This window comes from Artemia sp. Qi Xiang Cuo, chromosome 4, assembly GCF_049724085.1.
Source record: "Artemia sp. Qi Xiang Cuo chromosome 4, ASM4972408v1, whole genome shotgun sequence".
NCBI lineage: Eukaryota > Metazoa > Arthropoda > Branchiopoda > Anostraca > Artemiidae > Artemia > Artemia sp. Qi Xiang Cuo.
The window spans coordinates 77,560,468-77,576,085 of record NC_142797.1 but is presented as its reverse complement, the minus strand read 5'-3'; the positions used below and the strand labels follow the sequence as shown (position 1 = coordinate 77,576,085).

The 15,618-nt window shown below is 35.9% G+C and overlaps 1 protein-coding gene across 1 annotated transcript in view; it reads left to right on the top strand.

Annotated features, from left to right (window-relative positions):
* Nucleotides 1–15,618, top strand: part of LOC148953455 (acetyl-coenzyme A synthetase 2-like, mitochondrial) — a 69,553-nt gene that overhangs the window by 27,402 nt on the left and 26,533 nt on the right. The window contains exons 4-5 of the mRNA XM_089087965.1: nt 7,492–7,762; nt 8,649–8,745. Coding sequence (XP_088944091.1) covers nt 7,492–7,762; nt 8,649–8,745 — 368 coding nt within the window. The remainder of the gene's footprint in view (nt 1–7,491; nt 7,763–8,648; nt 8,746–15,618) is intronic.

Sequence of the window (15,618 nt, the reverse complement as noted above, 5' to 3'; positions counted from 1 at the left end):
TTCACTTTTGACTATTAAGAAGGGCACTAGCCCTTTGAATTTCAATGAAATGAGCCCTTTTTGAAGTTTCTACGACAAAACTTTCCATAAAAAACATATATGCCCCAGGGCATAACTTACAACCCTTTCCCTGAGGGTTGTGGCGAGGGGGTTGTCATTATCAAAGACCTAATTTAAAGAACTTTCAACTACGTTGAACAAAATGAATATCTCAAAATTTTGATTGGATGTGTTCGGGGAAATGGTGGGTGTGATAGTGGGGTTAGATGTTCTTCAATTACCTTCGACTATTACAAAGGGATCTAGCCTTTTCAATTTCCAATCGAATGAACCCTTTTTGAAGTCTCTTCGACAACTCCTTCTATAAAAACTTCATATTCCCCCAGGGCACAACTTATAACCCTTGCCCTAAGGTTGTGGGGGGGGGGTGTCTTCCTCAAATACCTAATTTCCAGAAATTTCAACTACGTTGAAAAGAAATGGCTATCTCAAAATTTTGATTGTATGTGTTTGGGGAAATGGTGGGCGTGAAAGGGGGGTTAGTTGCCCTCCAATTACTTTTGACTATTAAAATAGGCACCAGCCCTTTCAATTTCCAATCTAATGAGCCCTCTTTGACGTTTCCACGACAAAGCTTTGAATGAAAACCTTATATGCCCCCAGGGCATAACTTATCACCCTTGCTCCGAACACTGTGGGGGGAGTTTCCTGCTTAAGGATATAGTTTCCAAAACTTTCAACTATATTGAACAAAATGGCTATCTCAAAATTTTGATTGGATGGGTTTGGGGTAATGGTGGGCGTGGAAAGGGTGTTAGTTGCCTTCCAGTCACTTTTAACTATTAAAAAGGGAACTAGCCGTTTCAATTTCCAATCGAATGAGCCCCTTTTAAAGTTTCTACGACAACGCTTTCTATAAAAACCTTATATGCCCCCAGGGCATAACTTATAATCCTTGCCCTGAGGGATGTGGGAGGGGGGGTTGTCAGCCTTAAAGACCTAATTTCCAAAGCTTTCAACTACGTTGAACAAAATATCTATCTCAAAATTTGATTGGATATGTTTGAGGAAAAGGTGGGCGTGAGAGGGGGATTAGTTGCCCTCCTATCACTTTCGACTATTAAAAAGGGCACCAGTCCTCTCAACTTTCAATCAAATGAGCCCTTTTTGAAGTTTCCACGACAAAGCTTTCAATAAAAGACCTTATATGCCCCCAGGGCATAACCTATAACACTTTCCCTGAAGACTGTGAAGGGGAGTTTCCTGCTTCCAAATTTCCAAAACTTTCAACTACATTGAACAAAATGGCTATCTCAAATTTTTGATTGGATTTGTTTGGGGTGGTGGGCGGGGAAGGGGCGTTAGTTGCCTTCCAATCACTTTCGACTATCAAAAAGGGGACTAGCCATTTCAACTTTCAATCGAATGAGCCCATTTTGAACTTTCTACATCAACACTTTCTATGAAAACCTTATATGCCCCCAGGACATAACTTATAACCCTTGCCCCGAGGGCTCGGGGGGGGGGGGTTGTCATCCTCAGAGACCTAATCTTCAGAACGTTCAGCTACGTTGAACAAAATTGCTATCTCAAAATTTTGATTGCATGTGTTTGGGGAAATGGTAGGCGTGAGAGGGGGGTTATTTGCCCTCCAATCACTTTCGACGATTAAAAAGGGCGCTAGCCCTTTGAATTTCCGATCGAATGAGCTTTTTGGAAAATTTTACGACAACGCTTTCTATAAAAGTCATATATAACAGCAGGGCATAACTGACAATCCTTGCCCTTAGGGTTGTGGGGGATTGTCCTCCTCAAAAACATAATTTCTATCTGGAAATCAACTACGCTGAACAAAATGGCTATCTCAAAATTTTGATTGAATGTGTTTGGGGAAACGGTGAACGTCGAAGGGGTGTTAGTTGCATTCCAATCCCTTTCGACTATTAAAAAGGGCACAAGCCACTCCGATTTCCAATCCAATGAGCCTTTTCAAAGTTTCTACGACAACTCCTTCGATACAAAGTGCCCTGGTCTAAAGAAAAAAAAAATAATAAAAAAAATAATACATTGTGCCCACATTGTTCTTTACTTAGGCAGCGCTATTGGGCTGCCTATGATAAGGCAAATTTTCTCAGCCACCTAACTTTTGATTGGTTATACTTTTACTTTTAAGTTTCGGTTACTATTGAGTCGGGTCGCTCCTTACTTACAGTTCGTTACCACGAACTGTTTGATTCGTTACCACGAACTTTTTGAAACACAATACTCTTTATAATTTTTCCTAAATGAGAGATGGATAAGCCCCTCTTCACATCTTGCTCTTCACCTACTGTTTTTAGTACTTTAAAAGAACACTTCTGATTGTTCTAATTAAATAACCCTTGTGTTACAGGAGCTGTCATAAAGAATTGGGATAAAATTCAACCTTCAGCGTTAAGAGCAAAGTGTTGAGGAAGGGGAAATCCCCTCACATACATAACAATTTCTTTTTGTTTTAAGTTTTAATAATTTTTTTTGCTTTAAATTGAAGAAATTTATTTTTTCATTTAATTTCTGATAGTTTTTTTTAATAATACCAGGAAATCTGGCTCCACCTCCACAGAGAACCCCCCCCCCTCCCTGCATAAATATTCTCTAGATAGTTCAATCTCGATGATAATTCACCCCACACAGTTACCTTTAACATGTCCACGCGTAAAAATGAGTCGGCAAAATGAAACCAAGGAACATAAAAAGAATTTCGTATTACAATTCTGGCAAATTCCCCCAGTGTAAAACTAACCCTGAAAAGTTCACTCCTTGCAAACTTCCCTCCCCATGGAAAATTCTCTCTGTGGACCCCCCCCCCAGCAGAAAATTCGCCCCCCAAATGTATCCAGAGTTCCCAATAACAAACACTATACGTATACAATTGGCAAATTTTATAACTTTAAGACCTTTCCATATGGGCTCTAGGGGGAATTTGTCACCTTCAAAGGTATGTTTGTTGGGTTTATCAACTATGCTGAACAGAATGGCTATCTCAAAATTTGGATCAGACGAAATTGGGAAAAAGGACGTGGGAGGGGGCCTAGTTGCCCTTCAGTATTTTTGTTCACTTAAAAAAGGCACTATAGGTTTTAATTTCCTTTTGAATGAGCCTTCTCTTGATTTTCTAGGACCATTGGATTGGTATGATTACCCCTGAAAAAAAATAATAATAAAAACGAACATGCATCCGTGATCTTTCTTCTGGAAAAAAAAATACAAATTTGCACATATTTGCAGATATGAGCTTGAAACATATGTAATAGGGTTTTCTGATACGCTGAATCTGATGGTGTGATTTTTATTAAGATTCTTTCACTTGTAGGGGGTGTTTTCCCCCTTTTTCAAAAATCAGGTTAATTTTCTCAGGCTCGTAGCCTTTGATGAGTAATACTAAACTTTATGAACATTATAGATTTAGAATCAGCATTATAAGCCCATTCTATTGATATATTTATTGACATCAAAATTCATTTTTTAATAGTTTCGAATACTATTGAGCCGTATCGCTTGTTTTTTTTATTGTTTTTTATTACTTATACGTTATTACGTATATGAGGTGGCAGTTCGCATGCACCTAAGAGATGAACTTCACCATGCAATATTTTACTCATATGCATTTAGACTTTGTTGAAATATTGGAAAATGACATATAGGTTTTTGAAAAATTTGATTATACTGAAATATTTTAGTCAACTGCAGGAATTTCCCCACCTTTTCAGGAAATGATTCTTTTGTAAAAACCACAAATTAAAGACCAGGGGACTTCAGTAAAAGAGACATTTTTGCGACCAAATCGGAAATCAAATCTGAATTCTTACATCAACATTAATTTTCCCCGGGCTATTAAAAAAAAGAAATAAGAAAACTGTTGTACAAAAACTATAGTACCAAACAGAAAATTGTATTATATTTTTGAATAGACCACAAATTATAAGCATACATCTTAAGATTTACTTAAAAATAATAACTGAAAAGTTGAAACTTGTATATTTGAAAGATGCTTTATCAGATTTATCATTTTCGAATTAAACCAGTAATATCCTCATTTTATCCAAGGACCAAGATTCTATTATTTTTTTCTTCCACCAAAGATCATAAATAGAGGATATAAAAAAAATTACCCTTGATTTCCTAACGCAATCGGAATTTGCCCCGGTTCAACAATTTTATTAAGTCACTTTTTGCGTCTAAACTTATAAGAATTGAAGATAAGACTTCAATAACTCATTGGAAACAACACCATGATCTTAGGAAAGTCTGACTGTATTCTTGAGTTTTGAAAGAAAAATCTTTAATGGGAAGCTGGTAATTTATCCTTACCTGATTAATTAACTATTTTAAATTAGTAGCTAATATGATATAAAAATACTTTCTTATGATAAAAATCCATTTCCTTGAGTAAATAAAAGAGCAATATAAGCATCCTAAACCATTCTGCTTGAGTTACTCCCCGCTCGAAATAAATTGCCACCCCTATAGCACATGGTAAATATCCTTCTTACCTAAATTCAGGTCATTGATTTGTGTAAGCAAACTGCCCAAGGGTGCATTCACAGACCTATTCTGTGTTCTCCTTAATGTCATTAATGTCCATTGTGTATTGATTTCCGGGCTCCAACAAACAACAACAACTACTATTCAAATTAACTCCCTCTTGTGCCAATGGTATCAGAACTTGAGGACGGTTTCCTGAATACCAAATAACTCCAGAAAAATAAAAGTTTACATGTTTAACAGAGCTCAAATTTCTTGAAAGAAGTAAAACTTTAATGTAAAAACTCCTTATGCCACTAATGCAACTTGTTATTCTGAATTTAAAAATCTAATTTCAATTACAATTTCATATTAGGTTCATCGATTATTTTCTGGTAAGAAGGAGCTATCTGTTTTTCACTGTTATTATTATGCATTAAATCTGTTTTGCACAATTCAGTAAATGATTATTTTGATGGTAGTGCATCAAGATTATAAGGAATATGGTCTGATAAAATTATGGTTTTCCATTCTGTTGGATGTAAATAAGTGAATTTACACCAATAAATTCCTAAAACCAAAGTCAACAAATAAGGCTATTTGACACGGAAAAACACATTGTCAAAGTCTCTGTTTAGCCGCACAGTATCATGTAAAAATTTGCGTAGATAAGGAAATAACAAAGGATTATAAAGTTAATTCCCCAAAGTGCTATTTCTGTAAAAAAAAAAAAAAGTTTAATAGTTTATGGTTGTGCTGAAAAACTCGACTGTTATTCATTGCACAAGTTGGATGATGCCTAAGGAATTATATTGCAAGGAAAACTTAATGTTAAAAATTGGAGGGCTGCTAAACCCCTCCCACCCCCTTTTCATCCCAAAACTATCAGATCAAAACTTTGAAATAGCCATTTTCTTCAGCATGGTTGAAAGATCTAATAACCATGTCTTTGAGGATGACTTGACCCCCCACAGCCCCCAAGGGAAGGGCTGCAAAGTTACAAACTTTGTCCATTGATTGCATATATTATTGGCTATTGGAGACTATAAAGATATTTTAGGGGGGGGGATCTTCTGGCAGGGATGCTTACACCGGAGTATCTTTTCATGGAGGAGTTTTCGTGGGGAAGTGAACTTTCCATGGGAGGGTGAGCTGGATTTCCGAGCATCAATTAAAAAACTATCAGAAATCAAATAAAAAAAAACAAGTTTTTTTCAACTGAAAGTAAGGACCAACCTTAAAACTTAAACCGAACAAAAATTATTACGTATATCAGGTTGTTGCCCCCTCATCAGTTCCTCGCTCTTTACACTAAAGTTTTTTAGTGAATAAAAAAAAAATTGAAAAAAAAGTATCTTATTCTTCTAATTAAACGGCCCTTGTTTTTCAGGAGTAATTATTAAAGAATTGGTACAAAATTCAAACTTTAGCGTAAAGAGTGAAGTGTTACAGAGGGGGTCCTTATATACGTAATAATTTATGTTCGTTTTTAGTTTTAATGTTGCTCCTTACTTTCAGTTGATAAAAAATAGATTTTTTTTATTTAATTTCTGATCGATTTTTAAATAATGCCAAGAAATCTGGCCCGGTTCCAGGGAGAAACCCTCTCCCCACGGTAATATCCTATAGACAATTCAATACCGGTGAAAATTGACCCCCGACAATTACTCTTAACCCCTTTACACTAAAATTACACTAAAATTGAGACAGAAAAGAGAAAGCAAGACATATAAAAAGAATTTTGTATAAGAATTCTGGCAAATTCCCCCAGTGTATAATTTCCCCTGACAAGTTCAATCCCTGGAAGCTTCCCTTCCCATAGATTCCCCCGAGGAACAACCCCCAGCAGAAAATTTATCCTCCCCCCAGCCGAAAATGTATGCCTACATCCAAATAACAAATACTATTTGCAAACAATGGGCAAATTTTATAACTTAAAGCCCTGTCCCCTTGGCCTGTGGAAGGTCTTGTTATACCCAGAGGCATAGTTATTGGGCCTTTCAACTATGATGAAAAAAAATGACTATCTCAAAATTTTTGATCGGACGATTTTCGGAAAAAAAGGCGCAGGGGAGGGGGCCTAGTTGCCCTCCAGTTTTTCGGTTGCTTAAAAAGGTCACTAAACTTTTAATTTCCGTTCGAATGAGCCCTCCCCGATGTTCTAGAACCGCTGGGTCAATACGATCATCCCTGGGGGACATAAACAAACAAACAAACAGATAAACACTCATCCGAGATCTTTCTTATGGCATAAAATACGAAATTCCACATTTTTGAAGGCAAAAAAAAATCAAACCTTTAAAGCTCTACAGTTGAGGTCTCTGATGCACTGAATCTGATGATGTGATTTTCATTGAGGTCACCTAACTCTTAGAGGCTGTTTTCCCTTTTTTCAAGAATCAGGAAAATTTCCTCAGGCTCGTAACCTTTGATAAGTACAACCTAACGTAATGAAATTTATATATTTGAAATCAGCGTAAATAGCCAATTTTTTTGATATATCTACTGGTATACAAATTCCGTTTCTTAGAGTTTCGGTTACAATTGAGCCGTGTCGCTCCTTAGTTGCAGTTCGTTACCAAGAACTGTTTGATTACATAGGGAATTGCAAATCGCAGAATATCTAGAACTAACAATTTGCACCGGCTTAAAACATTCATCTTACACACTGAAGCTTTGGGCAATTATAGATACGTGCAAATAAAAATGTTCTAAGTCATCATTGTAACATAGGACAACATAGGGAAACATAATTCATCTCTAGATGCATGTTTTCTTCAATGAAATTTTTTTTTGAACTATAATCAATTATCACTGAATCATGTCCGGTTTTTCAGCATTTAATCTCGTTGGTGAAGCTTATTGTCAAACTTCATCCTGGAACTTTCTTATTTTCTATACCTGTGAGCTCTTACAAACAGTTTTTATTTTTGACAATTTTGTATCCTCTTGAACTAAGAAAACCTTATTGTTTTTTTATTCTTTTAGAGACTGGTGGGGCCATCATTTCTCCTCGGCCTGCTTCTGAAAATGCAGAAATAGTACCAGGAATGGCGATGAGACCATTCTATGGCATTGACCTTGAGCTGGTAGATGCAAATGGTGATCCACTGGCTGGAAAAGGAGTGGAAGGGATACTTTGCATAAAGAAACCGTGGCCAGGTATGGCTCGGACCGTTTTTGGAGACCATGAACGTTACGTAAATACTTATTTCAAGATGTTTCCCGGGCTATATTATACTGGAGATGGAGCTATAAGGTTATTGTTAATTAATTAATATTCTTCAAATATCGATTTACAGTAACGGGAATATTTTCTAACAAGGACTATATTTCATTTATCAGTATATAAGGTTAGACCTAAAATAATTTTCCGATCCTAAAATTTGAAACCAAAATTGTATTCGTTGTGATTGCAACTTTAAGTGGTTAAATAATCAGTTTTCGAACCCTGTTTTCTTTAATGCTTAATATAACTTAAATAGCAAGCCAAAGACAAAGAACGGGGCAAAAAATGGCAAAAACATTCCTAAGTAGAGTAGCCTATAATTTTAACCTTAATGACCAATTTCCCATGTCTAAAAATAAAAAAAAAATTAAAGTTGATTTTGAAATACTTCACAAGTGATGAGACAAATATTAAACTACGAAACAAAAAAAGAAGGTAGAAATTCCGTAGTTTCTTGTGAGACAAATGAATTTATGGAACATTTGCTCTTTTGGATAAGGAAATCTTCCAGGGTAATTTCTTTGTGACAAATGAACAATTAAATAGTAATACTTTTTGTCTTCAGAATTCATAATAAAACATCACAACACGAGAAGATTATCTAGAATGAAAGGCTTGACATTGGTTAGGTATTTAACTCTTAAACACTTGGTAAAATTGATATTTAAAGAATCTTCTCCAACCTATTGTTCTGATATTAATACGTTTTCTGAAACTCGAATGTCTGATTTCTTAAGGAAGTTGACATAGATTTGGATTAAGTTACTAAAGGGCCAGCACTTAGAACAATTTTTTAAAAGACTGTATTAAAAAAAGATATAAGAGAAAAATAGTAAGAACAGTTTTTAACTATTAAAAGCTTTTTTTTATGAAAACTTTATTTCTGAAAATATTTGAAGATGTAATGTTTTTTTAGGGATTCGAAGGGATATTTCAAGATAACTGGCCGGATGGATGATGTCATTAATGTTAGCGGACATAGACTGAGTACAGCTGAAGTTGAGGATGCCATAGTATGTTGAGATCTTATTATTTGATATTTTATAAGTACCTTCACATTAATGTAGACACGGATTGTTTTGTCTTTCTAGACTGACTAGTTTAAATATTTTTCCAAAGAAAAATCGCATGAAACTAATTACACTCAAGTTTAAATAAATACACTGAAAAAGCCATCTTCACCGGTTCCTTAGCATGTAAAATAGAGGCTTCGCCGGATTTATCTCACTCTCGGGCCTTTGGCCATTGCAAACTAACTTCGATGTTGCCTTTTTCTGGTCACTAGGTTTGATAGCTCTGATCATTTGATGTTTTGATATAAAAAAAATAGAATAGGAATATAACGGGGTCTCAGTTCCCTCTGAAGCTCCTTCCTCCGTCCCTTTTCCCAAAAAGAAAATCCTGCTTGTGTGGGCTGATATTGGCATCATCTTGGACTTTGAACGAGTTTGCCTAATCTGAATTATGGCTGAAAAGAGTGCTGCAGAGTAACCTTGAGGAGTAAATGATATCGAAAAATTTGTTTAGTTTAGTAGACGATACAATATTGGTACTGAATTCTGACTGGTGGATATTTCCTCTGTTTTTTTTTGGAGAGGGGGGGTAAGCTTTTTTGGGCGGAAAAACCTATTCCTATCTAAATTATCTATTATGGGCTGCCATCCCATAGTACTAATGTTTTGTAGACATGAATATGAAATGACTCAGAGGCAACAGGCTTGAGATTCCTTTTGCAGGATTTAGAGTCTTGTTGATAGAGGGCAGCCCCAAGTGTGGAAATCCATGTTTTGACCAAGATGGGCCAAGGATTGCTCAAACTCTCCATTTATACGGGAAGTCACAGGGACCTCTTGCTGTCTGGTTTATAGCGAACTCAGGTACTTCTTGCAGTCTTGAGAAGATGTATTAGTCCCTGTTCTTCGCTAGTTAAAGACCCATTGCTTTTCAATGCGCAACAATGATTTCAACTATTTAAATAATATCAAAAGCACCTTGAAATGCTGCAATGTTAAAAAAAAACTATTGTACTCACATATTGACTGACAAATTTAGATGTTTTGAACTTAGCATGTTATAGTTTTGAGATGCTTATATCCTAGAAGAAGGGAAAAGAAAAACAGGTGAAGATAAAATTTATTTGTTCTGGCAGAAGAGATGGGATGCCGGAGCAGGGGGTACGCCCCCTGATGAAAAAATAAAGTTGCTAAGTATTGCTTAGTGTGGGAAGGTATTAATAATAGAATGCAAATTCTTTATTTTAAGACTAAAAAATGCAAGGTATCAGTCATAGTAGTACATGCCCTTGAAGAACGGATGATGGAGATGAAGTGACTCAGGTGAACTTTACTTACAGCTACAGGAACAAATAGACAGGATCCCATGTAAAATACAGTATTTTTATTAGGGGATTTTAATGGCCAGATTGGTGGAAATCGAGATACATGATTCCTAGCCTGGTTAAATTTGGTTTTGGAAAAGACAATAGTAACGGTTATATACTGCTTAAATTTCGTTGGTATAAAAATCTAGGTATCACCGATACATTATTTTACCATAAGTTAACATGGTGGTATAAGCCAAGAACCCCAGCCATACATAAGGAAACATGTTAAGAAAACAATTCTCACTTCATAACATGGAGAATAATCCTATTGAACACATTTTGTAGGGGGAGAACCTTTATCTTCACTTTTTTCCTTGCATTTCCAGTTTTTTTATTAGATTTCTAAATATTTTTATCTATTCTCTAAGTCTTGAAAAGCGTTTATAAGCAAATGCCCAAATGTCATCTAACCTAACCTAACTTAACCTAGCCTAATTTATCACTGTTTGTCTTTATACATGTTTTTGTAAGAAATAATTAGATGGTGCTGATGCTATTTAATTAGATATATAGAATACTTGAAAGTAGAAAAACGCGGTCGAATCCACATTTATTTTTCATTTTTTTTTTTATAATTTTACGACCATGAAAGAAGTGAAGATAAAGGTTCTCTCCCTAAAAAATGTGTTAACTGGGATTATTCTGCATACTATGAAGTAAGAATTGTTTTCTTAACATGTATCCTTGTGTATGGCTGGGGTCCTAGGCTTGTACCTAACATGGTACATAATGGTAAGAGATCTTATGGTTACGTTATTGTAAACCGAAGACTGACAGTATTGATACAAGATTTTAAGGTATATGGAATCTAAGATATGGTATCAAGATCTAAGGTATAGGCTATGTTATTGATGTTCAAAGTGAAAGTCACCATATAGTAGTATATAGGATGACTCTAACTCTAAAACGTAGGAAGGAGTTAATTAAAGTTTTCCTAAAATCACTGGGTACTACCCCTTTTTCAAAAACCATATTTATAATCTTCAGCAGTTTATCCCTAACTTCCCAACAAACATATTTAAAAAATTAACTAACCACACTATCAGCAGCTGAAGCTTAATTTTTTTTCTTATCCTTTTGTTTCTATGTCTAACTCTTCCTTGCAAAATAAATCTCCCTTCACATCCAAAGCGCCACAAACTTTTGCATTCTTTTCTACGTATTTTCTGTAACTTTCTCACGCCTTAGCATATTCTATAAATGGTCTGCCCATCTCGTTTTTGTTGATATCCCGTCACTAACTGTGGTTCCATTCCAAACAAACAGTTCATAGTATTGAAGTAAGTAAGCAATGGCTCGGCCAAATAGTAACCGAAACTCTAAAAACTGAAACTTGATAACAATAGATACATCAACAGAATGAGATTTTTATCTTGATTCCGAATCTGTAAAATTTTCTAAATGTAATGTTCCCCGTCACAAGCTATGAACATAAGAAAACTTCATAATTTTAAAAAAAGGAGCTTAAAACCACCGTGAAGTCAAGAAATCTTACTGAAAATCACACCATCACATTCAGAGTGTCGGAGAACCCTGCTACAGAGGTTTCAAAGTCCCATCTGCAAAAAAGTGGATTTTTTGTTTTTTTTTATTTACAAGAAGAAAAATCAGGGGTGCGTATTCTCCGTGGGAAGGGAACTTTTAAGGGGGATGAGGTTTCACGAAATCATTCATATTTGTCTTACTCTTTCCTTGGCAAGACTTTTTTACATGTGTAGATGTTCTTGGGGAATTGTTCATGGTAATGTTTCACTGGAGTTGGAATTGTCTGGGAGGTTTTTCTTTACGGGGGGGGGGGATAAAATTTCCATCGGAAAAATTCTCCATGGGGGATTTTCCCGTGGGAAAACTTTCTATCAAGGGGCGTGGGATAGATTAACGGGAAAGATTTTCAATGGGGAGGATTTCTGGCATAATTAAAAACAGTTAGAAATTAGATAGAAAAATAAGTATTTTTCAAATGAAAGTAGGCTATGGAGAATTTTCCAGGTAGAATTGTTCAAGGGAAATTTTCTGGGGGTAATTTTCAGCGTGGGTGGCATTGTCCGGGGGGAGGATAGGTCTTACGCAAGAGAAATATCCTTTGGAGCATTTCTCATGGAGGGATCTTCAAAGGAGGGGAGAGACGGGTTTCCTGGCGCTACTTTAAATATTTTCAGAAATCAATTAAAAAACAAGTTTTTTCAACAAAAGTAAGGAACAGCTTTAAAGCTTAAGACAAACTGAAACTAAGCCGTATATAAGGTGAACTATCACCTTCCTAAAGGGCTCGTTATATACGCTAAAGTTTGATTTTTTGTCCCCATTCCTTCTGAACGAATCCCTAAACTCAAGTTCCATTTAATTAGAATAAGAGGGTTTTTAAAGGGCTAAAAATAATTAGCGTGAAGAGCAAAACATTGAGGAGGGTGCATTTCTCATCATATACGGAATAGTTTCTGTTCGTACTAAATTTCAATGTTTCTTACTTTCAGTTGAAAAACTTATTTTTCAAAACCTCATTTTTAAATGGGACATATACAGATTAACTTTTTCCTCTAATTTTTTTCATGCAAGTATATTATTTTACTATTGTGTTATCTGGCTGCATCTTCAAGATTATCAGCTATTTTATCCATGGCCTCCGCTTTACACCTCCTTAGTTCCTATTTTTATATTTTCTTCTTTTTTTTCACATTTCTCCTATTTTATATTATCCATCACTCAAATATTTTTTTACAAGCCCTTTTCTACTAAACTGAAGGCATTTTCACTAATATTCCTAGCTACTTTTTTTTACCTATTCTCCAGAAAACACTATTTGCTGCTTCACAAATTATTTTCTTAAGATTACTCCATCCAATCTGTACTTTTTCAAATTTTAAACTCTCCAGTTTAGTATTCAACTGTTTCTGAAAAGTTTTATCGAATTCTGATCCTCGAGTTTGCTAACACTTATACTTCCCGAAAGGTAGTTATCATTCCTACGTTTTAGAGTTAGAGTCATCCTATATACTACTGTATGGTGACTTTCACTTTGAACATCAATAACATAGCCTATACCTTAGATCTTGATACCATATCTTACATTCCATATACCTTAAAATCTTGTATCAATACTGTCAGTCTTCGGTTTACAATAACGTAACCATAAGATTAGCCCTCTTACAATTATGTACCATGTTAGGAACAAGCCTAGGACCCGAGCCATACATTAGGAAGCATGTTAAGAAAACAATTCTTACTTCATAATATGCAGAATAATCCTAGTTTACACATTTTTTAGGGGGAGAACCTTTATCTTCACTTCTTTCATGGTCGTAAAATTATAAAAAAAAAAATGAAAAATAAATGTGGATTCGACCGCGTTTTTCTACTTTCAAGTATTCTATATATCTAATTAACCATCAGCACCATCTAATTATTTCTTACAAAAACATATAAATAGACAAACAGTGATAAATTAGGTTAGGTTAAGATAGGTTAGGTTAGATGACGTTTGGCCGTTTGCTTATAAACGCTTTTCAAGACTTAGAGAATAGACACAAATATTTAGAAATGTGATAGAAAAACTGGAAATACGTGGAAAGAAGTGAAAATAAAGGTTCTTCCCCTACAAAATATATTCCATAGGATTATTCTCCATATTATGAAGTGAGAATTGTTTTCTTAACATGTTTCCTTATGTATGGCTGGGTTTCTTGGCTTATACAACCATGTTAACTTATGGTAAAATAATGTATCGGTGATACCTAGATTTTTATACCAACGAAATTTAAGCAGTATATAACCGTTACTATTGTCTTTTCCAAAACCAAATTTAACCAGGCTAGGATATCATGTATCTCGATTTCTACCAACCTGGCCATTAAAATCCCCTAATAAAAATACTGTATTTTACATGGGATCCTGTCTATTTGTTCCTGTAGCTGTAAGTAAAGTTCACCTGAGTCACTTCATCTCCATCATCCGTTCTTCAAGGGCATGTACTACTATGACTGATACCTTGCATTTTTTAGTCTTAAAATAAAGTATTTGCATTCTATTATTAACACCTTCCCAGACTAAGCAATACTTAGCAACTTTATTATTTCATCAGGGGGCCTACTCCCTGCTCTGGCATCCCATTTCTTCTGCCAGAACAAATAAATTTTATCTTCCCTTGATTTTCTTTTCCCGTCTTCTAGGATATAAACATCTCAAAACTATAACATGTTAAGTTCGAAAAATTTAAATTTGTCAGTCAACATGTGAGTACAATAGTTTTTTTTTAACATTGCAGCATTTCAAGGTGCTTTTGATATTATTTAAATAGTTGAAATCAATATGTTGCGCATTGAGAAGCAATGGGTCTTTAACTAGCGAAGAACAGGGACTAATACATCTTCTCAAGACTGCACGAAGTACCTGAGTTCACTTAGAACCAGACAGCAAGAGGTCCCTGTGACCTCCTGTATAAATGGAGAGTTTGAGCAATCCTTGGCCCATCTTGGTCAAAACATGGATTTCCACACTTGGGGATTCCCTCTATTAACAAGACTCTAAATCCTGCAAAAGGAATCTCAAGCCTGTTGCCTCTGAGTCATTTCATATTCATGTCTACAAAACATTAGTACTATGGGATGGCAGCCCATACTGACTATAATATAGTCGATCATCTTTTGCGTGCGCCCGTCATTGCTATACCATGTTGACTTATGAATGTCTTTCCTGTGGAACAGGGTGTTTTTAATGACCAGTTCGTGCATGGCGCACAGCTGGAGGAGTCGGGTCCCATTTTCGTTCAAAGAATCAGGGGTAACAGGACCAATTACAGATTTAAAAGCTCCGCTGGGGTAAGATACAGTTGCTTTGAAGTCGCCTACCACGACCAAAACATCATGAGGGGAAATCCGAGAGAGAGCAGCTGTCAGAGCCAAGTAGAATTTGTCTTTCTCATCCGTTGGAGAGATATTCGTTGGTGCGTAGCACACAACAATCGTCATCTTCCCGTGTTTGTGGTTGAAGCGGGCAGTGAGTAGTCTATCTGATATTGGGTTGTGGGATATGAGGCATTTCTTTGCCTTCTTGTTTAGAAGTGGCCTACGCCACTGCTTCTGCTAGAAGTTTGGCCTGACCAAATCATCCTGTGATCAGAACTGGCAATTTCTTCATCGCCTGATCCCGTCAAGTGGGTTTCTGTCATTCCAAGTATGTCAATCCCACATCTCAACATCTCAAGCCCTAGAAGGTCTTTGGATCCGGGGTTATTCATGGTTAAAACATTCCAGGTGGCTATTCTAAGCCCACCTTGGTCAGAAAGGATCAAAAGATTTCCGGGGACGTGCCGAGGTCGTAAGGAGTTAAAATGAATAGGATCCAAGGCTTGAGTAATATTTCTTTTCATTGCAATTGTTTTTAGGAGGAGGGTCGCAAGCCCAACCGTCCCTAGGCCTGGGTCCTGATTGACACCAGGGAAATCCTGGGCACTGAGAGACCCTGGGGTTTTTTACACTTATAATTAAGGATTAATCTTAATTAGATT